Here is a 27,224-nt window from a genome sequence, read left to right on the forward strand (position 1 = left end):
TTATTTTTTTTCACAGTTCCAAGTTTGGTCAACAATATGATAGTGTAAACATTACTGTTCATAAATTAATCAAATTAAATAACATTTGAAAAAGAACACATTTTGACATCTATATGAGACAAAAGAAAAATACAGCACACACACACACACACACCACATATTTAATATCATGCTCAACTGAACATTCGCTGTCATTAAAATACATGTATACCCAAATGCACCCACTCCACAAAAAAATCATCCTTTCAACTTGATTCTCGCTCTGATGCACACACTCAAAGATTCCAAAACAGTTTTCAGCCTGGTTAATGTGGTGGGAATTCGATTCCGCACGCTCAGATTCTCTCCCTTCCCAGGGGGACACGTTACACACAGGCCACCATTCTGCACCTATAATATGGTCCCAAGCAACACAGCAAGTACCATCGAAACATTATTTATTTCTGTTGGTCTTTGAGAAGAGCCATCAGGTGTGGCTGGACTGCTAAAAGGGGAATGTCGGCAGGGCCGGAACAGAACAGACTGGGAGAGGAAGTCGTTAGCTGACTGCTGGAGTTCTCTCCCATCACATTCAACGCTGGTAGGAAACTGGAAATCCATGCACAAATACAAAACGATAATTAATAAATACATGAATATACAAATACATAAACTTTTTTTTTTTTTCAGTGAACCACATTTCTGATACCAAAATGCCGATAAAACATACCCCATGGAGTTTATGCACAAATTAATAAAAGATACATATACTATCTATCTATCTATCTATCTATCTATATATATATATATATATATATATATAATGAACCACTATAATGGCAATAAAGCATACTGCAGTCACCTATCTGATGTCTGTTTACAAAAATAGGAAGGAAAGAGAGAGCAACTGTGTAACATCCCACATTATCATTTGAGCAACTAATAATAATGTGCATTTATATTATGCCCTTTCAGGTCACTTTACACGAACGAAATATTACAAGTTGCATAAAACTTTACATGAAAGAGAAATATTACAAGTTACATAAAACATTCATGACCACTCTTTCTCAAACTGAACCATAATCCTTGTCCATGGTCAAAAAGCGATAGAAAATACACCAAAATGACCAGCATTCCATCAGTAAAAAGAACATCACACCCACAATCATGAAAACACTGTAACTCACATGCAGAAATACATTCAACACCAGAGCTATTCCCACAAGCACATATGGTGATGGGAGATAATAAAAAAAGAACTACCACTTTTTTTTTTTCAAATACCATGCTGCCAATAGAATATATCACAGTCTACCTATCTCATGTCTGTTTACTCTTATACCAACACAAAAGTGGGCAATTGTGTAACTTTCCACTTACCATAAAAGCAGCAAATAACAAACAAACAAAAAGTATTATTGTGATGTACAGAAAGAATAATACAACAACAATAAACACATATGTAACATATACTTACCTTTCTGTAACAAAGATTAAGGCATTGCATTGCTGCAGTTGCCCATGCTGACAATGTGTTTGTACATGTGTGTGTGGGTGGGTGTTGGTGTGATTGGTCTTTGCATTCAGAAAGGAAATCATTTTCAAGATCTTGGAAACTGTACATGATTCCCTTTGGGGAAAGAATTTTTAATTTCAAAACTAACATACAACTTCCTGATAAAAGAAACTGCCAGCTTAAACAAGAAATTTTGGGTTAAACACACACACACACACTCACACACACACGCACACACACAGAATCATGCACACAAACAGAATCATGCACACACACACACTTTACACACATGCACACACACACATGCACGTGCACACACACAAACATGCACATGCACACACACACACACACACAAATAATAGTAAAATATACGTATGACAGACACCAGGATACAGAGATCGAAAAAGCAAGAGAACTACACTCACCTCTTCCAAGAAGGCAAAAGACGAAACACTTCAGATGCGTAGTCTGACAGTGCTTGACACTGGAAGGAGAAAATCCTTATAATATAGCATGTATCCCTTACTGAAACATTGACAATACTGTAATCCACACAGACAGAAAGACAGTCAAGTAGACACATAAAAAGACGGACTGATATCTTAATGCGAAAACATGAACCACCACTACCAACCGAAAAGTGATCAGCATCACAGAACAACAGGAGGTTTCAGGTTTGAATCCCATCAAAAGTGTATCACTCGGGGATGTTTTCAGTCTCTGACTGGCTCCTTTCAGTTTCAGTTTCAGACTTGTCTAAGTAATGTCACATCTACAAAAAAATAATTTTAAAGAAAGGAAAGCTGATGCCTGACCTATGCATAGATCCAACACACCATTTCGATAAAGTTCATCAAGGAGGTGTCACTGCATTCTGACAAATCCATATATGCTAAACTACATCTGCTAACCAGATGCCATTCAAGCAGCATAACTCAACATGCTTAGTCATGCCTCAAGACGAAAAAATTATAAAATGAAATAACTGAACAACTATTCATAATAATAATGATAATAAAGATAATGATAATATTTTTTCAATAATTTTTTTTTCATGATTTAATTTAATAGCTGAGTGGTTAAAGCTTTGGACTTTCAATCTGAGGGTCCCAGGTGTGAATCTCAGTAATGGCAGATGGTGGGTAAAGGGTGGTGATTTTTCCAATCTCCAAGGTCAACATACATGCAGACCTGCTAGTGCCTGAACCCTTTCATGTGTATACGCACGCAGAAGATCAAATACACACATTAAAGACCCTGTAATCCATGTCAGCATTCAGTGCGTTATGGAAACAAGAGCATGCACACCCCTGAAAATGAGTATGGCTGCTTACATGGCAGGGTAAGTGAACAAAATGGTCATACACATAAAATGTTAGAGTATACGTGTGCGTAACTGAAACCTGATTGAAAGACACAGGAAACGAATGATGAGCAACCAATGGCAGCTGTCAGTCAGCTCTACCCAGGTAGGCAGCCTGTTGTGCAAATGGCCCCGTGTTTGTAAAGCACTTAGAGCTTGGTCTCCGACCGAGGATAGGCACTATATAAGTATCTATGTCATTCAATCAAGAGAGAGAGAGAGGAATAGACCTACCTGCAACAAACGCTGTAAAAGCAGAGAGAAGAGAGATGAGTACTGGGGAAAGCTGGTTCCCAGGCCCCGCAGCAAGCTGATGGCTTCCGACCACTGGCAGTGACGCAGCAAGAACCTCAAGGCGACCTCCGGCCCACGCTCTGCAGCACTGCACACGCAAAGCACAATCTGTTTGAATTACTATCACAATTATCATAGTTATTATTATCATTTCTCCTTATTATTATCATTATCATTATAGGAAATTTTCTTCCTAAAATTACGTTTAAGTAACATACTTACTGTGACCCACTAGTGCAGATTCCGGCAGGGGTCTGATTCCTGTCCTGTGTAAACTACTACCCGCCTATGCGGAGAAAACGAATGTAGCTACAGCTGATAACCTCCCGAAGTAGGTTACCTCCCCTCTGCATCCCTGACTAGCACCCTCTTTTTCCGGCAGCCATCTTGACTCCTGCTCCTGTGCTCTGCATACGGTTAAGTTTTTTTTTCATATTTCCTGTCTGTCTATCGATTCTTTGGCGCTCTCGTTTTGTGTCTGATGATGAATCACAACAGGTCACAAAACTACTTGGCCCGATTGGGCGATCGAGCTCATATTAAGGCTTGATCACAATCGACTGGCGAACACAGTGAATACTTAGAAAAATCATGTTGGCACTTACTCTCAAAAATTAAAATACAAAACTCATTTCATTACTCATTAATAAGCCTTGTGCACTATTAGATGATAAAAACATCTCTATACAATTATGGGGACTCTCACTTCCCCCCATTTCCAGCGGGCAAAAGGCCTTACTATCATTATTGTTGTTTTTGTTGTTATTATGATCATTATCATCTATGCTTGAGTAGTGCCTGTCTTCAGGCAAAGACCAAACTCTGGCCCACTTTTATTGAACAAGGAGACATTTGCACAACATGCTGTCCTACCTGGGTAGAGCCAACTGAGAGCTGCCTGTTGGCGCTCATCATTTGTTTCATTTCTGTTATTCAGCCAAGCTTCAGTCGCACACACACACACACACATACACACACACACACACACGCACACACACACACACACGCACACATGTACTCACACACAGCACATCAAAAGGAGTTGCCTTCATAGGATGGCATATGAGGCATGGTACCGCGCGTAGGCACCCAGCGAAAATTCGATCCCCAACAGAGAAAGGAAAGACAGGATCAACTTAGAGGTAGAAAAAAACGAACGAATCGAGGGGGCCGAGTTGAAACGAGTACACAGAATGTAAGAAAAATATACAGACAAGCCGCATGCAGCAAAATAAGGCCAAATGAACACGCTTAATAGCCAAAAAAAGCGTAGACAAGACAGAGCGAAAACCTGACACGATGGCGTGGAGAGCCTTGGCCAAAGGAAGGATTCAGCACTTATAGCTTTTAGAGGCGTTTGATTGGCTAAGAGCGGACCGGGCAAGAAGGGACGTCTTTTCACTGTTAGCCGCGTGAAATTTGGCCAAGCAGAGCAAACCAATAGGCCTAGTTTGCATCAGTCTGACATGGTACAGTATATGACACCAAAATATAAACTCTCTTGAATATATGTTACGCATTCCACACTACACAGGATGGGGCCAACAAAAAGGTCTACAATGACTGACGAAAGGAGCAAAGTAGTATACAGTTACCCTTTGAAAATGATCTGAGCTTTAGCCAAAGCAGCTTTCTGTGGGTCTTTGGACAAGCTTGGCTCTGGCAGGCACTCCATGGCTCGCATGTGGTACTGAAGCTGTGAAACAGTGCAAGTGGGTTTTTTTCATTTTCAACAATGACATATTTTCTGCTTATCACATGAGAGTGATCACTGCATTACATCAACTTCATATTGAACGTCAGACTTAAAACATAAATGAATGGATGAGTGATATGAATACTTACATAGCGCCTATCCTTGATCGGAGACAAAGCTCTAAGCGCTTTACAAACACTGGGTCATTTGCACAACAGGCTGCCTACCTGGGTAGAGCCGACTGACGGCTGCCATTGGGCGCTCATCATTCATTTCAAGGCAATGTGCATAATGCATTCAAAAACAAATGCAAAGACTGATTTTTCCTGACAGAAGTTGGGAATGCTTTCAAAATGAAGCAGCTTACTACATAAAAGTGCGCACAGACGTGTGTGTGTGTGTGTGTGTGTGTGTGTGTGTGTGCATGTGTGATGTCCAGCAACTATTTTACATTGGCTGTTTCTGTTTTTTTCTGTGTATGATATAAGCCATCTTGACTATTGACTATTGACTATTTGTGTATCCATGTTGTGTCAATATTGTAAAATATACGGTCTATATATATATATATTTTTTAATGTTTCAGTTGAATGCATCACAGCAACTGTATGAATGAAATACATCTATACCTGTATCTATATATATATCTATCCATCTATCTGTCTCTCTCTCTCTCCTCTCTCTATCTATCTATATATCTATCTATATGTCTCTCTCTCTATCTATATCTATCTATATCTATCTATCTATATATATATATATGTATAAAGCTGTTTATGGGGCCTACACAGGCATTTAAGAATTGAATAACAAACCACATGCCCCTTACAATACAATGCATCTTTGTCAATCCCACTGGAAATATATGTGTGCAATCAAAAGCTTGTTACTCACACCACACACCGTCTTTCATACATGCAGTCTAGTCCCACATACACATGAACATGACGAAAGGTCGAACTTGAAAGTAAAAACGTTTTCTCAAGTTTTTAACATTTGGTGAAAACATACCAGCTTTTATGAAATGGTGCTTGACTTCCTATGAGGTCTGTGTGTGATGCCAATAGAACAACACCATGTAACATGTTTTATTGCAGCTGCAATACGTTAAAGGGGTACTTACAGTGTGTTTTCGCCTGACAAAAGCTGACACGCCGACAGACTGCTCACTGACTGTCTGTGCATTGCGTACAAATGCAACCTGCATGAAAAAAAATACACATAAATTATTGTGTACAAATGCAACCTGCATGAAAAAAAATACACATAAATTATTGCGTACAAATGCAACCTGCATGAAAAAAAATACACATAAATTATTGCGTACAAATGCAACCTGCATGAAAAAAAAATATACATAAATTATTGCGTACAAATGCAACCTGCATGAAAAAAAATATACATATAAATTATTGCGTACAAATGCAACCTGCATGAATAAAAATACACATAAATTATTGCGTACAAATGCAACCTGCATGAAAAAAAATACACATAAATTATAACGTACAAATGCAACCTGCATGAAAAAAAAAATACACATAAATTATTGCGTACAAATGCAACCTGCATGAAAAAAAATACACATAAATTACTGCGTACAAATGCAACCTGCATGAAAAAAAAATATACATATAAATTATTGCGTACAAATGCAACCTGCATGAAAAAAAATATACATATAAATTATTGCGTACAAATGCAACCTGCATGAAAAAAAATATACATATAAATTATTGCGTACAAATGCAACCTGCATAAAAAAAACAACATAAATTACTATGTACAAATACAACCTGCATAAAAAATTTAAAAAAATTATTGTGTACAAATGCAACCTGTGTGAAAAAAAAACAAACATAAATCATTGCATACAAATGAAACCAGCATGAAAAAATATACATAAATCATTGCATACAAATGAAACCTGCATGAAAAAATATACATATATCATTGCGTACAAATACAACCTGCATGAAAAAAATTTATACATATAAATCATAAAAATATATATACATATAAATTATTGCGTACAAATGCAACCTTCATATAGAAATATATATCCCTAAATCACTGCGTATAATTACAACCTGCATACCAAAAAAATATATATATATTGTGCACAAATGCAAACTTGCATAAAGGAATAAATATAAACATTTGTGTACAAATACAACCTGCATAAAGGAATAAATGTAAACATCTCCATACAAATACAACCTGCCTAAAGGAACAAATGTAAACATCTCCGTACAAATACAACCTGCCTAAAGGAACAAATATAAACATCTGTGTACAAATACAACCTGCATAAAGGAATAAATGTAAACATCTCCGTACAAATACAACCTGCCTAAAGGAACAAATATAAACATCTGTGTACAAATACAACCTGCATAAAGGAATAAATGTAAACATTTGTGTACAAATACAACCTGCATAAAGGAATAAATGTAAACATTTGTGTACAAATACAACCTGCATAAAGGAATAAATGTAAACATTTGTGTAAAAATACAACCTGCATACAAAAAAGAAAAAGCTTACCAGAGCTTCCGGCCTCTCCTGGTACAGGAGCCGACACACCAGTTCAAAAGTCACGGAGCAATGCTGCGGATGTGCTTGTCCGTCTCCACTCTCCAGCCCCAGCGTGGTCTGCCACACGGCCTGGTCCTCAGCCGTCAGTTTTTCTGTCAACCAATCAGCACCCATGTCATGTCAACACCGTCAGTTTCTCTGTCAGCCAATCAGCACCAGTGTCAATAGCATCAGTTTCTCTGTCAACCAATCAGGACCCATGTCAACACCGTCAGTTTTTCTGTCAACCAATCAGGATCCATGTCATGTCAACACCGTCAGTTTCTCTGTCAACCAATCAGCACCCATGTCATGTCAACACCGTCAGTTTCTCTGTCAATCAATCAGGATCCATGTCATGTCAACAATGTCAGTTTCTCTGTCAATCAGGATCCATGTCATGTCAACACCATTTCTCGACGGGCGCAATAGCCGAGTGGTTAAAGCGTTGGACTGTCAATCTGAGGGTCCCGGGTACGAATCACGGTGATGGCGCCTGGTGGGTAAAGGGTGGAGATTTTTCCGATCTCCCAGGTCAACATATGTGCAGACCTGCTAGTGCCTGAACCCCCTTCGTGTGTATATGCAAGCAGATCAAATACGCACGTTAAAGATCCTGTAATCCATGTCAGCGTTCGGTGGGTTATGGAAACAAGAACATACCCAGCATGCACACCCCCGAAAACGGAGTATGGCTGCCTACATGGCGGGGTAAAAACGGTCATACACGTAAAAGCCCACTCGTGTGCATACAAGTGAACGTGGGAGTTGCAGCCCATGAACGCAGAAGAAGAAGAAGAAGAACACCATTTCTCTGACAACTAATCAGGATCCTTGTCATATCAACACCATCAATATTTCTGACAACAATAAACATCAACATCATATCAATTTTGTCACTTTCTTTGACAACCAATCAGCATGAACGTTATATCAACACTGTCAGTTTCTCTGACAACCAATCAGCATCAACATTGTCATGTGGTGTATTCTACAACAAGCACACACACTGTCTCAGTCTAACAAGACGAGAATGTTGCTGTTTTGTGATCCAGTGTATTGAACTTGTGAAGAAAAACGTCAGAATCGGGGCATGCACCCATGTCATGTCAACACTGTCAGTTTCTCTGTCAATCAATCAGCACCCATGTCATGTCAACACTGTCAGTTTCTGTCAACCAATCAGCACCCATGTCATGTCAACACCATCAGTTTTTCTGTCAACCAATCAGCACCCATGTCATGTCAACACCATCAGTTTTTTTGTCAACCAATCAGCACCCATGTCATATCTTCTCTTTGTGACATCATAATGTGTGCATGAAATGTGCGAGAATGATTCTAGACAAGGGGGTTTTTTGGTCAAAAAAAAAAAAGACTTAAAGCCAATCTGGAAACTAGATCTGATTAAGGCTGGGAATGACTGAAAATAGATTTTTGTTTTTTGTTTTTTGCTTTTTTGTGCTTCCCCACACATCTGCATTGTTTTAGTGCCATTACTCCTAAACCATTCATCCAATGTCTCCCATACACAGCCACACCCTGGTTCATATGCCATGGTCTCAGTGGCAGCAGTCCACAGGGAACTGTTGATGTTAGATCGCCAGGAGGCCACACGCCAGAGGAGAATCTGGTCTGCTGCTGAGCACACAGAACGCAAACACAAACTGAAGGTAAACGCAAAGCAGCGTTGCACTGAAGTCAACAGTCTTTGTGAGGGTGACTGCTGCGCTTGTTAGCTGCTAAAAAGGGAGTGTCTCTAGCATGTGAAATACCAAAGCTAATCATTTGTCACCATGTTTTCTTAACTTTTACCATTTCAGGAGAGAACATGCTTGAAACAGTTATGTACAGTCACAGCCCTTCATTCATTTAATAAGCTAACCACTGAAGTCACCAGTTCCAGAAACCAACCGCTTGCTTTGGTTGCAATCAAACACTGCAACTCCCTTCTAGGGGACACAGAGTGAAGGTAAGCACCCATTGGAGTTGTTCGAATTTCATTTTGCTACTACCTTTTTTTTTATATCATAATTATTAATTATTTATTTATTTATTTATGTAAGCTTATCTATTATTTATTCACCTTTTTTTTTTTCTCTCAAGGCCTGACTAAGTGCGTTGGGTTACGCTGCTGGTCAGGCATCTGCTTGGCAGATGTGGTGTAGCGTATATGGATTTGTCCAAACGCAGTGACGCCTCCTTGAGCTACTGAAACTGAAACTGAAACTCCTTGTTTATCAGTTTCTACCGTAATTTCAGGCCTACAAGGCGCAACCCTTTTTTTCTTTTCTTACATCTGACCCCTGTATCTTACGGGGCTGTAAGTGCCCTATCCTGTGTCCGAAAACTTAAATTCTTACCACCACTTGCTGACACCTGTCACAACAAACTCAGCGTATGACAACATCATTAATCACAAGAAACACATGTGATCACACTGAACAACAACACTTGTATGTTTCAGTCTCACCGCTGTTCAGTTCCACATGGTTCATGTTCAACACTGTATTGATTTGAAACCAAACAGCATTTGACTCCAGATTTAAAATGAATGTGACCATGATTTTCCCTTAGGGCATGAAAAAAATAAAAGTATCTCAGCAGAGGATAAATTTATGGTACGAAAATAGAGTAATCAGAAAAGAGAACTGCCAGCATTTTGAACGTGAAAAGCAAGATGGGGGGGGCAGGACTGAAAGTAGGGCTAGCAGACTGGATTCTGACTGAACAAATTAATGAACCGGGACTTCACAAAAGTGTACATTTGTCTGAAGGTTTCAGAATCATAAAAAATAAATAAATAAATAAATGTGGAGTGATGGCCTAGAGGTAACGCGTCCGCCTTGGAAGCAAGAGAATCTGAGCGTGCTGGTTCTAATCACGGCTCAGCCGCGGATATTTTCTCCCCCTCCACTAGACCTTGAGTGGTGGTCTGGACGCTAGTCATTCGGATGAGACAATAAACCGAGGTCCCATGTGCAGCATGCACTTAGCGCACGCAAAAGAACCCACGGCAACAAAAGGGTTGTTCATGGCAAAATTCTGTAGAAAAAAACCCACTTGGATAGGAAAAACAAATAAAACTGCACGCAGGAAAAAAAAAAAGAAAAAAAAAAGGGTGGCGCTGTAGTGTAGCGACGCACTCTCCCTGGGGAGAGCAGCCCGAATTTCACACAGAGAAATCTGTTGTGATAAAAAGAAATACAAATACAAAAAAACAAATAAATAAATAAAAGAAAGAAGAAAAGAACATGGCAGAGAAGAACAGATTAACACAGCTGAGCCATCAAAACAGATGAAAAACAAGTTGGACTGAAGAACTACGTGTTACTTTTTCTTGTTTTGAACTTCTAGCAACGTATTAACTTATCTGACCTTTTTCAACATCCAGATCGCCCAGCAGAACAGCCAGCAGCTCCTGGGGGTACTTCTGGGACAGACAGATCAGCTCTGACATGGCGTCATCAGGGCTCATGCCTCTGGTCCTTGTCACCGCTTTCTGCACCATTTCTTTGGCACCAAGCACCGAGTCCTCTGGACAGCACTGACAGAAAGAAAGGAACTACAGATCACAGATTACAGAATACTTTACTATTTCAACAAGTGAAATTCATTTGTGGTGTAAAACACATAAACAATACATGGAAATCACAGTCATTCAACATGTGTACATAAAAGACATAAAATGTTTAGATGGCAACCCATGCGTACAATAAATAATCACAGCAGATAACAACAACACAACACAAACCTTTAAACGGTAACTTAGAGTAAATCATACATACATCATCACAGCCATATACATGTGCAACAAAATCATTTAAAGGATATGAATAAAATATGCATGAAATAGCATACTAAAAGTAGACACAAGACATAAAAAGATGATAATAACAGTGCAATTCAACAATACTTTGATTTAAGATGTCACATTCCACAAACACACATTCTGGAAGGAAGGATAGTTGAACCATGCTGGGCTCTTCTTTTTTTCTTTTTTCTTCTTCTTCTATTTTTTCACTCTTGCTCTTCTCTTAGGAAAGAAATGTTTGGTTGATATGTCTGTCATATAACTGAAACATGAATTTACTTTACAGAGTGAGCTGAGTCAACAATATCAGATTTCATTCCTAAAAAACACACATGCACGTACACACATACACATGCACATTTACACTCACACATGCACACACACACACACACACACGAAAAAACAAACAACACACACACACAGAAAACACATCTACCCCCCCCCACACACCCCACCCTACCCCTCCCCCCCCACACACACTACTCTTCTTCTTCTTCTTCTTCAATTCTATCAAGAGTCATTGGGGAGCCACAGGAAGAACTGTTCACCAGATTCCTCCAGGTCTGTCAGCTGTGTGACAAAGCCTGGGTCTCTGCAAATGGTCTTCCTGTCCATCCTGCAATGTCGTCATCAATCGTTTTTTTTCTCTGTCTCCCCCTCCATCTCCCTCCCTCAACAGTTCCTTGGAGGATTGGTTTAGCAAGGCCATTGGATCTTGTTACATGGCCTTCTTCTTCTTCTTCTGCGTTCGTGGGCTGCAACTCCCACGTTCACTCGTATACACACGAGTGGGCTTTTACGTGTATGACCGTTTTTACCCCACCATATATGCAGCCATACTCCACTTTCGGGGGTGTGCATGCTGGGAATGTTCTTGTTTCCATAACCCACCGAACGCTGACATGGATTACAGGATCTTTAATGTGCGTATTTGATCTGTTTGCATATACACACGAAGGGGGTTCAGGCACTAGCAGGTCTGCACATATGTTGACCTGGGAGATCATAAAAATCTCCACCCTTTACCCACCAGGCGCCATCACCGTGATTCGAACCCGGGACCCTCAGATTGAAAGTCCAACGCTTTAACCACTCGGCTATTGCACCCGTCGTTGCATGGCCATATCAGCGCAGCCTTCTTTTCTCAGCTGATGTCAGAATCACTTCATAAGGTCCAGTGTGTTGCTTGGTGGTTTGGTGCACTTGTCCATAGGCGATGTGATCACTGTGTGTGATGTTTAGTACCTTGCAGTCACACCTCAGTTCCATGGCTTGAATTCTCCTTTCCAAATCCGCCATGAGGGTCCATGTCTTGCATGCATACAGGAAGATGGAATGTACCAGTTCGTGCGCGCGCATGCACACACACACTTACACACACACACCCACACGCAAACACACACACACACACCACGCACATACAAACACTCACATCTCTAACCACATTTAATTACACACACACACACACACACACAAACATACACACACACACACATACACACACACCACACACATGCAAGCACTCACATCTCTAACCACATTTAATTACACACACACACACTCACACACAAATACACACACCACACACATACAAACATCTCTAACTACATTTAATTACACAAACACACACACCACACACATATAAACACTCACATCTCTAACCACATTTGATTACACACACACACACACACACACACACACACACGAAGCCCTCCCTCCACCCTCCATCCCCTGTTCACCCAAACCTCTCCTCCAAACACAATGTGCTCCTACTGCAGCCGCTGTTTCTTCACCAATGCCTGTCACCTTCTTTTCTTTCTTTTTTTTTTTTACCCTTGAAGAGAAGGTTCTGTTTTTTTCATAGATCTATCATCACAAAATATATTCCAGATGTGCAGAGACAGCTGTGCTGGTAAATGACATGGGTGAGTGAGAAAATGATGCATACAGGAGTATGGGTGAGTGCTATGTTGGGTGAGAGGCTTGAGCTGAATTGCTGAATGTGTAGACTGACACAGTATTGTACTGTATTGTATTGTATTATATTGCATTGCATTGTATTGTATTGCATTGCATCTTTTTTTTTTTTCTCAAGGCCTGACTAAGTGCGTTGGGCTACGCCGCTGGTCAGGCATCTGCTTGGCAGATGTGGTGTAGCGTATATGGATTTGTCCGAACGCAGTGACGCCTCCTTGAGCTACTGAAACTGAAACTGACATGCATACAGGACTTAGAGTAAGAAAAGTACAACAACAAAAATATGCATAACACCTGGTAAACTAGTCTACCTACGGATAGTTTTCAAAACACAACAATGATTGTGTTATAACACAACAGACGTTCAAACAGATATGTGGATGTCTTGCAATGAATTTACCTGTGCCTGTGACTTTCCGAGCTTGCTTGCCTCCTCTTCGAGGTGCCAGAATTCTGCCAGGTAACTGTCTACAGGTACATACACAAAAATAGCCGTGTGAAACTTTTTTTTTTCAATAACCTGTTCATATGAACAAAAGTCAGACAGTAGACTAGTTTGTACATCCAGATTTACAAATGTCTTCTCTGGAGTGGAAAACTTTCCACATAAATTTGCTTAACTCACTCGCTGCCATTGTCCGCATATGCGGACATCGTCGGAGAAAGCGTTGGATGCCAATGTCCGCATATGCGGACTTGGATTTTAAAAAGTCGTGCTGTCGGAGTGACGCGTCGGATGCGAAAATCAAAAGCAGATGTGATATCTTACGTCACCTCTGGTCAGCTTTTCATTCACACACGCTGCGTGTGTGTCGCGATAAGCTCAACCGCAGTTGATAACAAAGCGTGCCCCCTGTCAGCTTTGTAAGTTGTTTGACAAGATGGCGTCACGGCGAAGTGTTCGACACGGTTGGAGAGGTGAAATGTTACTCAGCGTCGAAGATGCTTTGGAAATGATCCAAACTGAAGGCTCTGATGTCGAAGGAGATAATGTTGATTCTTCGGACAGTTAATTTGAACCAGATCCCGATGAACTAGAAACAGATTCGGCCGCTGAAGAGAGTGTTTGCAATGGAGAGGAAAGTGAGGAACATGTGCCAGCAGATGAGACAGACACAGACGACGAAACCACTGAGGAAATGGACGATTTTGCAAGTGTTTTCATCAGTGATTGGACTGACAATTTTTCCTTTTTCCCTCTTGCACATCCCTTCACTGGCATACCAGGTTTGTCAGCTGACTGGCCAGTCAACACCCAGCCGGTTGAGGTTTTTTTCTTTATTCTTTGATTTTCATTATGTAGAGACAATATTTTTTTTTGTATGTGTGATATTCAACTTTCTTCACCACCTGTTCATACTTCATTGCATGCACTAGGTCTTCAGTTCCTCAAATAGTGTTAGAATGTGATGTGGAACATGTTGGTGTACCTTTCTGATGGGTGCAAAAATGCTAAAAAATACACTAAATATGGATACCGCGATCAACATCAAGATGGTGAGTAAATACTTTGATTTTTTGCACACATATGGAACAACACTCCTTGCATACATATACTAAATATCAATTGTCTGGGTGTTTATTTGGTTTTTTTTACAATTTTTCCCCATCCTATACAAACCCTGGGTTTTCAGGGATTGGCAAGGGCAAAAACTCTTGGCATGGAGTGAGTTAAGATGATATGAACCACTGAAATTTTAAGACATATATCCATTATGTTCATTCACTTAATTAAGTACCTAATGCGTAACAGAATTGCACTGTGTTGTATTGCATTGCGTTGCATTGCATTGTATTGTATTGTATTGTATTGTACTGCACTGCACTGCACTGCATTGCAAAGCATTGTATTGTAATCATCTTTTGTCGCAACAGATTTCTCTGAAAAATTTGGACTGCTCTCTCTCCAAAGAGAATGCGTCACTACAATGAGAGTGCCAACCAATTCTTCTTTCATTCCGTCTGCAGGTGTATTTTGTTTTCCTGCCAGAGTGAATTTTCCTGCAGAATTTGCCAGGGACAACCCTTTTGTTGCACTGGGTTCTTTTTGCATGCACTAAGTGCACACTGCACACAGGACCTTGCTTTATCGTCTCATCTGAATGACTAACATTCAGACCACCACTCAAAGCGTAGTGGAGGGGTAGAAAATACTGGTGAGTATGGGAATCGAACTGGTGAGCTCAAGATTCTCAAAGTTCCTAAGCGAACGCATAACCACTTGGTCAACACAGCCACATGCTGCACAGTCCTCTTTCCTTTCTTTCCACTGAGAAAGGAAATTTTCTTCCTAAAACTACGTGTAAGTAACATACTTACCGTGATCCACTAGTGCACTAGTGCAGACTCCGGCAGAGGTCTGATTCCTGTCCTGTGTAAACTACTACCCCCCTTATGCGGAGAAAACGAAAGTAGCTACAGCCCATAACCTCCCGAAATAGGTTACCTCCCCTGTGCATCCCTGACTAGCACCCTGTAATTTTTTTCACACATACACAAGTGCACACACACACACACACACACACACACACACACACACACACAAGTGTGTGCACGCACACACACTCACACACACACACACACACACACACACAAGTGTGTGCACACACACACACACACACACACACACACACACACACACAAGTGTGCGCACACACACACACACACACACACACACACACACACTCACCAACAGTGTCTGACAAGCAGGAGCGTGGCTCCCGGTCCTGAAGACTTGTCCACTTTCTGTGCAAGGCCGACAACTCTTCTGAGATGTGATGCCCTGGATTCTCTTCTCTTTGCTGCACAAAACCCAGGATACTTTACAAAACTTGGTACAGCTGTGCTGGTAAATGACATGGGTGAGTGAGAAAATGATGCATACAGGGGTATGGGTGAGTGCTATGTTGGGTGAGAGGCTTGAGCTGAATCGCTGAATGTGTAGACTGAAACAATAAAAAAAAACGTATTGTACTGTATTGTATTGTATTGTGTTGCATTGTATTGTATTGCATTGCATCACAGTACAATGCTTCCGGAAAGAACACGGGACTATCGACATTGTGATTGCTGCCAGGCAGCTCCAGGAGAAATGTCAGGAACAGAACGCCGACCTTTACCTTTCTGTGGATGTCCCAGAAAGTTCATCACCATCATATGGCAACTACAGGATGGGATGCTGGCCTGAGTCCAAGACAACGGAGAGACTTCAGAACCATTCCCTGTCTCCAATGGAGTCAAGCAAGGGTGTGTTCTTGCCCCCACCCTGTTCAGTCTCATGTTTTCAGCCATGCTGACAGATGCCTTCAGAGACACTGACATAGGCATTGGCATCAGGTACCGCACAGATGGCTCACTCCTCAACCTCAGGAGGCTTCAAGCAAAAACCAAGGTGAGGACAGACACCGTCAACGACTTCCTGTTTGCTAATGACTGCGCTCTCAACGCCACGCCAAAAAGCTGAACCACTCCCACACCACCAGCCTCAGAAAACTTCTCGGCATAAAGTGGCAAGAAGATCCCCGACACATAGGTGCTCACTCGTGCAAACTTGCCCAGCATCTACACCATCTTGATGCAGGCCCATCTGCTCTGGGCAGGCCATGTAGTTCGTATGCCAACCATCGGCCCCCCAAGAAACTGCTGTACGGCGAACTCCAACATGGCAAGTGCTCCCATGGAGGCCAAAAGAAGTGCTTCAAAGACACTCTGAAAGCTTCTCTGAAGGCCTTCAACATCAGCCACGACACGTGGGAGCTGAATGCAATGGACAGACCAAAGTGGCGTTCAGATGTCCACAAAGGCGCCAAATCCTGTGAGGCCAACAGAATCGCTGCAGCAGAGCAACGCAGACAGGCCAGGAAAAGCAGTGCCAACAAGTCCCCGACAGCCGCCACCATCCCCTGTCCACACTGTGTCAGAACCTTCCAGGCACGGATTGGCCTGACCAGTCATCTGCACACCCGCAGAGCCCAACCCACACACCCCCAGGATGACTAGATGGTCCTTGTCGATCTCGACGGACGAACCACCACCACCACCACTCTTTTGTCACAACGTGTGAAATTCGGGCTGCTCTCCCCAGGGAGACTATGTCGCTACAGTGCAGTGCCACCCTTTTAAAAAAAAATTCTTTCTTTCTTTTTTGCTCGCACATGTATTTGTTTTCTTATCTAAAAGGATATTTCTATAGAAGTCTGCCAGGGACAACCCTTAATTAATCAAAACCCCTTCAGTGCCTGGGGAAAACAGTAGAAAGTGGTGTTTCAAGTCATGAAACAATATCCAAAACAATAAGCCTAAAACTGAGAAAATGGTCTGGAGATATACCACTCTAACTAAACTGTGTTAATTTTCAGCCTTCCAGAGTTATATCCCTTTTTCTGATGACATCATCAGTGACATCACAATGCATGTACATGATACGTTCTATGGCACTAAAGGGTTAATTAATCAGTCAATTATCTTTGAGGTACTTGCTTTATTAGTTTATTACCTTGGAGGTTCAGCTCTAGCCTACACAACACACTGTATCAGCAATGAAACAGTGTTTCCTCTTCATGTTTCATAAATTCAAGTGCTAAGAATGATATCAATTGAGTATTCATTTTTCATTTACATTTTTGTTTTCCTTCACAGAACACAAAGTCAAGAGAGTCATGATGTAAAGTGTGTGATTAGTATGATGCTCAAAATGAGCATTTAAATACAAAAGAATGTGTTATGCTCTCATGTATTCAACATTCAGAATTTCCAAAAAATCTACAAACACACTTCAAAATAATATAAGACAGACTGACTCACACACACACACACACACACACACACACATACACACCCATATGCACACATGCATAAATACACCTCTCTCACACACACACAATCACACACATACACACTTGTAAATACACACACTACACACACAAATACATCAAACACACACACACACACACACACACACGCACATGCACACACACACACATGATACATTTTTTTCTATTCAAACCTGAGCTAAGAATGCAACTTGTAAGGCGTCAGTCTGGAAATGCTTGTCGCTGGGTAAACACTGTTCCTTGTTTGTCCTCTTTGTCCTCTTTCCGCCCTGAGTTTTAGGTGAAAAACCAACAAACAACAACTGTTTGATTATACTGACAGCCACCTGCAGAAATCAATATGAACATAAATCCAACTCAAGCACAATTCTGTGTCAGTGATTGACTTACATTTGTAGCTACAGTATTTTACATGAAACAATTCACACTCACATCTGTGTCAATGACTTACATTTGTAGTTACAGTGGTATATAGTTCCACTCAGTTACAATGTGATTTGTCATCTGTTTCATAACAACGGACAATTCTTGTATTGTCTTTTAATGTCTGCTTTTCTTTCTTTTTTTTAATTTTTTACATGCCACAGGTTTTAGGTGACCTAGTGTATGCATGTTTGAGTGTAACACTACAGTGTATGTGGGGATAGGAATGGCAGTGCTGTGACATGTGTGGCACACTAGAGCAATAACAAACCAAAACAGATGTAATCACTTGCCATACATGTTCAGAATGCAAACAGCCAAACTCTAGAAGAAAAAAAATTAACAGGAACATGTATACAGTCATCGAACACACTTAAAGCCTCAAGTGATTGGTTAAGGTGCGTGTGAGCAAATGTGGTATAAAAAAACAAACAAAACAAACATGAAATTGAGACAGGAGAAAAGGAAAGAAGTGGGGAAAAACATTAAGGCCCCACAAAAAAGAAAGAAAGGGGGAAAAAGCAAATGAGTGGGAAAATAATATGGGAGCTTGGAGGCCCAACACGAAGAAAAAAACAAAAAACAAAAAAACATGGCTCTCTGAATACAGTATCAAGACACAGATTGCTGACAGTCAGAAAAAGAATCCCCATGCAAAAATCTTTTTTTTTAGAGGATTGAAGAGTCAACATTCCTTAAGTTTTTCACAAATAAACATATACCAAAAACAACCTACACCCACCTGAACAAGTATGACGCCTGCAGAGGTGACCATAGCAACCAGAACTGTGGGAGACCGAACACAGACCAAACTTTGAAGAGAGATGCCAATGTCAAGTTCAAGTTCATGTAGAAGTTGACCTTCAGTTGAACTGTAAAGCCTGTGGAAAAATAAAGAAGGAGAAAAGAAAAACGGAAGCTAAAATGGTCAAAAGAAACAATAATAATCTAAAAGATTGTGTCTTCAAATCTTGGTGAATCATCAACCATGTTTCTGTTTTCTTCATTCTGCTGTTGTTGTGATTATTTGTATTTGTATTTCTTTTTATCACAACAGATTTCTCTGTGTGAAATTCAGGCTGCTCTCCCCAGGGAGAGCGCGTCGCTATACTACAGTGCCACCCATTTTTTTTGTATTTTTTCCTGGCTGCAGTTTTGTTTGTTTTTCCTATCGAAGTGGATTTTTCTTCAGAATTTTGCCAGGAACAACCCTTTTGTTGCCGTGGGTTCTTTTATGTGTGCTGAGTGCATGCTGCACACGGGACCTCAGTTTATCGTCTCATCTGAATGACTAGCGTCCAGACCACCACTCCAGGTCTAATGAACAGGGAGAAAGTATCGGCGGCTGAGCCGTGATTCAAACCAGCGCGCTCAGATTCTCTCGCTTCCTAGGTGGACGCGTTACCTCCAGGCCATCACTCCACTAATCTAATCGTTTGTCTGTAAAAGGAAGTTAAAATGACCAATGAAACAATAACAATCATAAAGATTGCTTTTCATTTGTTAGTGAATCAACATCTTAGCTTCTGTTTTTCCTTTTTCTCCTGTTGTTGTGATCATCTCATCTTCTATCTATTTGCTTTTCTCTCACTTCTACCTTCTTGTGATTGTGGTTATCGTTTTATGATTTTGTTTGGTTTTCATTCTTGATTCTTTTTTTCCAGTACACTTCACGCTGTACACTTCAACAGAGGCAGTCGACTACCTTTCTAGCTGGACTTTTATAGCTGACACTCTGACAATTAAAATTGTTTCATTTTCACTGTCTCAGCATTTTAAGAAGAGCATATTAGGCCAATAACAGCAAAAACAAACATATTCACACACCACAACTGAATAACTCCTTTTAAATACCTAACAGTGTTGACATGAGTTGCGATGGCAATGGTGTCTCTGTGAATGTTCCAGGCATCTCTGGGATGGGATGTTCGCAGGATGGCATCAGGCATAGAAATCTTCACACATTTTATAGCTATGGACTGCTTCATGTCACCTGAAAGAAGAAATAATTATGCAGTTAAGTCATGTCCCAGTGAGTCAATGAAGTCAATATATGTCGAATCAGCTTCAATGTCTCTGATAAATAATGTTCAGTGGAGTCATACATGACACATGTTCAACACCTGTAGCATAACAAACCCTGGCTAATGTTCGTAGCATTCTTGATTGAAAAAAAAAGGAAAATCTTTCCTAAAACCAAAAATATATAAAAAGAAATGACTTTGATATCCTATAAAAACATACTGCTTTGATACATAATGCATCCAGGTAATTATCATAATACCAACAGCACTCAGTTTATAAAGAATTCCCTCCAAAGACCAAATATTGATAGCAACCACTTGGATTCATTTCTTCACAAAATAAATGTGCACATGGGTGCACACACACACACACACACACACACACACACACACACACACACACACAGCACATGCACACACACACACACACACAGATATGTAAAAGTTCCCTTTTTTTTTTTTTTTACTTACTTTCAATCACATGAAAGGACTGAACTGTTCCATCCAGCTGCAGCAACACAATCAAACCTGTGGCGTGGTCTTGTTTTGCTCCAAGATCAGCACCCTGAGCAGACACCTGGGAGAGACAAAATCCATCAACTGACCTTTTTAGTTCAAGTTTTACCTCAACAAGGAGACAGCCCTTCATTCACACGTATACTCACCAGCAGATAAGTGGTTAAGCAGAAAAAGTGAGAATTTGCTTTCCATGACATCGTTCTTTCTCAATCTGACGCATGCACGCATGCAAGCACGCTCGCATGCACACACAGAGACACATACACCCCCCCCACACACACACACACACACACACACACACAAATATGCACCCTGCACACGCACACACAAAGAAATGTATTTAAAAGGTTGTATCTTTCTGAATTCAGAGTGATAACATTTATAGTTTGAAGGTGTTACTTTCCATGATGGTTGTGCAAGTATGTTTGTGTGTAAACCACCTGTGGGTTTGCAAATTTGCCAAAGCTGCTTCCCCCATCATCTGTATCCACTGATGTTTGTTTTGGTTTTTTTGTTGTTGTGATTGTTATTTTTGTTGTTATTCTTTCTTCAAAAAATTATATTCATCTTTTCATACTGTTTCTCAGCCAGTAAAAGTTTACTCTAAAGCATAATAACAGGCAGCTATGAAATGGAAAGGGTATCATAGGAACTTATTGTACCATACTGTAGCATTGTGCATCAAACTACATTGTATTGTATTGTATTGTATTGTACCTGGGAGAGATCAGCAACGTTGTTCAGGAGAACGTCCGAGAAGACAAGCGGACTACGCATGTCATGGTGGTTTGTTACAGAGCTGCCGATCACGGTTACCACTGACACCATCTGCAGTATGCTAGGCTGCCAGAAAATGGACACCCTGCTCTCATTCTCCATGCATCTGGATAAGCAAATAAAGTATGTTTTCGTGAATTCCATGGTTCAGTTGCTGAGTAACCTGAAAATGAAACTATAACTTGCTGCTGAGTTTAAACAAGATATCTACTTCTTTTTTTTTCTCTCCCCCCCCCCCTCCCCGCCCCCAATTGCAATGAAGGTTATATTTTCTCTTTAACATCATCACCATGACATTTTCCTGTGACAAGTTACACATTACACAAGCATGGTAATAGTTAGCAAGGGTATTTTCACAGAAGAAAACAAAGCAAAAAAATAACAACAATCAACAACAATTTTCACTTATATATTCACGTTTTTTTTTGGTTTCAAATACAGAGACTAGTATCTTTTTCTTTTCTTTTTTTTAATGTTTTATGACATCTTTAAAAAAAATGAAAAAAAGATTTCCCATTTACGAATGTATCTGGTATGAATATTCCTGTGAGCTGTTTTCAAACTGTGCGCATTTAGGATTCTAGGACGCAACAAATTCAGTCCACTGTGTAACAAACAGTTCCTGATAAAGGACCTGAGGTGAAATCAGCTGGAGCTGTTATTTCTCTGATGTTTTGTGTCCTTTAATCCTTTTCCTCTTCCAAAGTACGCTGAAACAACTCTCCATCCATTTCTGAAACTTTAGGAAGGCAGAAGAATAGTGAAGACACTTTATCTGCCAATACAGCGTCTTTGAGGGTCTGGGTTTGCCCTTTTTCCAAAGTTCTGGTGGAAAATCAAACTGAGCATCTAGTCATTCAGAGGAGTAGATAAACTGAGATACTGTGAGATGCAGTAAGCACTTGGCACACTGAAAAGGAGCCCATGGCAACAATAGTGTTGTCCTGCGACAAAATTCCTGTGGAAGAAATCCACTCTGATAGCAACACAATATAAACATGCATGCACTCAAGGCCTGACTAAGCACGCTGGGTTATGCTGCTGGTCAGTAATCTGCCTGGCAGATGTGGTGAGGCATATTTGGATTTGTCCAAAGGCAGTGAGTGAGTGACGCCTCCTCAAAATACTGAAACTTAGACTGAAACACGACGGGTGCAATAGCCGAGTGGTTAAAGCATTGGACTGTCAATCTGAGGGTCCCGGGTTCGAATCACGGTGACGGCGCCTGGTGGGTAAAAGGGTGGAGATTTTTACGATCTCCCAGGTCAACATATGTGCAGACCTGCTAGTGCCTGAACCCCCTGCGTGTGTATATGCAAGCAGAAGATCAAATACGCACGTTAAAGATCCTATAATCCATGTCAGCATTCGGTGGGTTATGGAAACAAGAACATACCCAGCATGCACACCCCCGAAAACGGAGTATGGCTGCCTACATGGCGAGGTAAAAACGGTCATACACGTAAAAGCCCACTTGTGTGCATACGAGTGAACGCAGAAGAAGAAGAAGAAGACTGAAAAAAATCCCAAGGTACCTGGGCACAATGAGAAGGCCATAGTCCAAAGGAAAGAGGTCGGAAGATGGACAGTCGTGCAAAATCACCTCTGATGTCCACGAACGTTTGGTCATTTGCACAGTGCCTGCACAAAATCATGGCCAGATAATAGTGGCGTACATCTGTATAGTGCCCTTACTCTCTAAGAGCTCAGAGCACTTTCCATGAAAGAATAAGTTACAAATTAAAACCACTCATGACCACACTCTCCCCGCCCCCCCTCACCCTCTCCCCCACCTCCCTCTTTTTCCCACCCCTCCTATCATTCTTCAGACATGCAGAGTGATGCTTACAAACAGGTTCTGAAACGATGAGCTTTTTAGTGAAGAACAAAAGCCAGAGACAGACAGCCAGACATGTGCTGTGGAAGGTTGCTCCAGACATGAAGAGCAGCAGAGAGGCAAGAGTGTTCACCATAGGTTTTTGTATTAACATGAGAAATGTTCACATGTGGGTACATCACATGTCAAAACCTGTATGAAAGCAGCATCAATGTGACAATGAAGCATGATTTACAACACTTGTTGCTAATTGTCAGAGTGTAGAATCTGTCACTACTAACTAGGCAAAGTTCTTGTTATCCTGTCAATTTCCATGTGTTCAAATTATGACATTTTCAAATAAAATACTGTTCTAACCAACTAAGCAACTCCAATGAACAGACTGAACTTTCTGGACCTTTAGTAAATACCTAGCAGTAACAGTTTTTTTTTCTTCTATTTTTTTCTTCTTCTAATCATCCAGATACCAACATTTCACTGATAACTTACTGTCTGGCAATGCACTGCTGCATATACGGTACGTTGACTTCTGCCCAGCTTGCAGTTCACACCAATAGAAGGTGTGGCGTTTAGAATGCAGGCAGATATTGGTAACCTCTGAACCAGCATCATCACACAGGTCAAATTCAGCGAGAGAAGACCACTGATATGTGGATGTAAATTGCCAGCAGTGCACATGGCCGTTTTGTTGAATCTGTTGCAGATCAATTGGAAATGCAATTTTGGATACAAATTTCTTAGTTATGTAAGCCTGGATCTTTTACTGAATGTCTTCTAATAAGAAAGAAAGAGAGACTAAGAAATAGAAAGGCAGAGAGAGAGAGAGAACTGAACTCACTAAGAGACAGAAAGAGCGTGAGAAAAAACTAAACTCATAATGATATTATCTAAGAAGCAATATTTTGGGCATGGCCTATTTTTTCCAATCTGTCCTTGCTAATAAATTATACATCTGCTGCAGGGAGTAAACAAACACATGAAGGAAGAAAAGAAACTGTGTGTTGATTTATCAGTCATGTAAGTGATTTACACAACAACCACATAAGTATTATTGCAAAGATGACTAAGGTTCCCATTATTTTACTCTTGACTGTACATACATACACACACATAAAGGAACAACCATGTACATACATGCTGTGCATAATCATAATTATATTCTACTACCTAAAAGAAAATTCTTCTGAATGCATGTGTGTGTGTGTGTGTGTGTGTGTGTGTGTGTGTGTGTGTGTGCACCTAACTGACCACCTTAATCATCTCAGGACAGATGTGCAAGCCAAAATGTGTGACAGCATGAAGAGAAAATTAACTGTTGATGTGTGCTTACACAAAATGCAGCCTTTGTACACTTTCATAAAAGATCTGGCCAACCACTGGTATTCTGCCCATGTTACTTACGATATAAGCAATGCTGGATGACAGTGGAGAGATGAAAATGTCCAGAAGAGCAGGTTTCAAGGCTGGGAAGTCTAACATACTGGAGGCAATGCTCTTCAACACACACACACACACACACACACACACACACATTCTTTTTAAAGACAAAAATAACCAGTATAGTTTGCAATACGTGTGTGTGTGTGTGTGTGAGTGTGTTTGTGTTTGTGAGCGTGTGTGTGTGGGAGGGGGAGGGGGGTGAATGCATGTGTGTGTGTGTGTGTGAAACCTTGCCTCTGCATGCATACTGATTCCTGTTTAATATAAGAACACTCAAGAACCTGGATGCAGACTGTAAATAAATCATAAACACACACATACACATATGAACACACACACACACACACACACACACACACACACACACACACACACACACACACACACACACACACACACACAACTCCAGTTTCTTCACGTTGTTATGTTTTGTTTTGTTTTGTTTTTGATATGTGCACAAAACACACACTTCTCAAACCAAACAACATCTGTTTACAGAGATTATCATCATTCACAAAGTTCTGTGTATGTGTTGACTTACATGTTGATACGTAGCAGGTTTGCAGTCAAATGTCATCAGTTTCCTTCCATTTTCAACAGCAACAAACACATGGCCTGGCACCATCCACACCTTGCTGACCTGTTGCCCCGAGTCATTCTGTGTCACTTCCTCAAACAGCTTTGAAACACACACACACACACACACACACACACACACACACACACACAAACACACACACACACATCCATACAAAACACACACGCACACACACACACACACACACATAATTAAGAGAAGAAAAGAAAAACATTGAAAGATTAATACTTATAAGAGTAACTGAGTGACTCAGCAGATTCATGAGTTAGGCATGATAATGTTTTACAAAACTTTGATCTGCTAACCTTTGGACACTTCAATGAAATCAATGAAAGGACTGAAACAGAGGGGCAGGATATGAGAAAAGGCCTTAATCAAAAAGCTGTGAAAAATCTGTAAAATGATGTAAAGTTAAATGCATACAGGGAAGAATTAAGACACATCACCCAATCAAACACATGCTGCTTTCCAAAACAACTAACTACATTTGCATGGATAAGGATTATTCAAGCTGTTAACTGGGTACAGCACAAGCCATAAAAGTGACTCATACCACTCCCTCAAATATACATACCCATCTATTGTATGTGTGAACGTTCATGTATATGTGATTGTGAGAACATGTGCATGTTTGAGGTTACATCTGCTTTCAGGAACAGCATGAAAGATGGACAGAAAGGGATATGGACAGAGACAGTTGCGACAACTGTGATGGCCTCACTTTGTGGGACTACTAGTGTAGGCTGTAAGTGGGTGTTGGGAAGTGTGGGTAACCTTTTTTTCTTTTTTGTTGGGCTTGGTGCTACTTTATATAGTGCTGAGGCCAGTGTTCAGCAAAATGAAAAGAATCAGTCTGGCAGCTCCACAACTTGCTATCTGTTACTGTTTATGATATAATTTCTTTTTACTTTCCCGTTTTGAAGCCCGTTTCTTAAGCCTGACACTATTAGGTCTTCGTTTTCTCCTTTCTGGCAGAAGTAAACTTAACTCCCGTGTTCCATAGAAAATCTGAAGGGAGTGATGATGTCTGAAGAAAATGAAGACAGGCAGAGGCAGGAAGACTGAGAGAGAGAGGGGGGTGGGAGGTGGGGGGCGGGGGGGGGGGGGAGCAGCAAAGATCTTTACATGGGGTCTTTGATAACACTGCTGTCTGTGTCTTATAACTGATAGGAAGATGTGTGATGGGTGGGGGAGAAAGACAGCCGACGAACGGAAGCAAGTACGCTGTATATCTGTACATTACGATTAAATTACGATTTAAGTGTCAGAATAATCAGCCTGATGATTGTGGACACTCTACGGATGAAATTATAACAAATCAATGCATCCTCTCCAAAAACAGATCGCTTACATCACTGCGACAAATGGGAACACAAGAAGTCAAAGAACGAGCACTGAATTTCGTCATGTTAAATCAAACTGTCCGTGGTGAAAAAAGAAAAACAAATATAAAAAGTGCACTTTCGTTTCTCTCTTTTCGTCACATGACATCACATGTATCCATATGGATCAGTCTTCAAATGGTCAGTTTGTGCTTGGACTAAACGGTGGCTCG

General features: G+C 40.7%; 1 protein-coding gene across 1 annotated transcript; it reads right to left on the reverse strand.

Moving 5' to 3' along the window:
• LOC143279768 (BLOC-2 complex member HPS6-like) lies at positions 1 to 27,186 on the reverse strand. The gene is made up of 19 exons (XM_076583903.1): positions 27,021 to 27,186; positions 25,613 to 25,750; positions 25,033 to 25,125; positions 24,121 to 24,325; positions 23,330 to 23,435; positions 21,735 to 21,900; positions 20,970 to 21,075; positions 20,329 to 20,467; positions 19,217 to 19,355; positions 18,225 to 18,320; positions 15,909 to 16,020; positions 13,620 to 13,687; positions 10,807 to 10,975; positions 7,399 to 7,541; positions 5,975 to 6,052; positions 4,751 to 4,851; positions 3,096 to 3,243; positions 1,924 to 1,982; positions 1 to 588 (listed from the first exon to the last, which is right to left on the reverse strand). Exons 1-19 carry the CDS (start codon positions 27,075 to 27,077, stop codon positions 438 to 440), a joined length of 2,274 nt encoding a protein of 757 aa, XP_076440018.1. The 5' UTR covers positions 27,078 to 27,186; the 3' UTR covers positions 1 to 437.
• Between the last annotated feature and the right edge of the window lie 38 nt (positions 27,187 to 27,224).

Source organism: Babylonia areolata, chromosome 3 (genome assembly GCF_041734735.1).
Source record: "Babylonia areolata isolate BAREFJ2019XMU chromosome 3, ASM4173473v1, whole genome shotgun sequence".
Lineage (NCBI taxonomy): Eukaryota > Metazoa > Mollusca > Gastropoda > Neogastropoda > Buccinidae > Babylonia > Babylonia areolata.

Coding starts and splice junctions, on each gene's coding strand:
- LOC143279768 (XM_076583903.1), bottom strand. CDS start 27,077: ATGACGAAATTCAGTGCTCGTTCTTTGACTTCTTGTGTTCCCATTTGT. Junction 25,751..27,020: donor TTCCCATTTGTCGCAGTGAT/GTAAGCGATCTG, acceptor TGTGTTTCAAAG/CTGTTTGAGGAAGTGACACA. Junction 23,436..24,120: donor CAGCAGTGCATTGCCAGACA/GTAAGTTATCAG, acceptor GATTTTGTGCAG/GCACTGTGCAAATGACCAAA.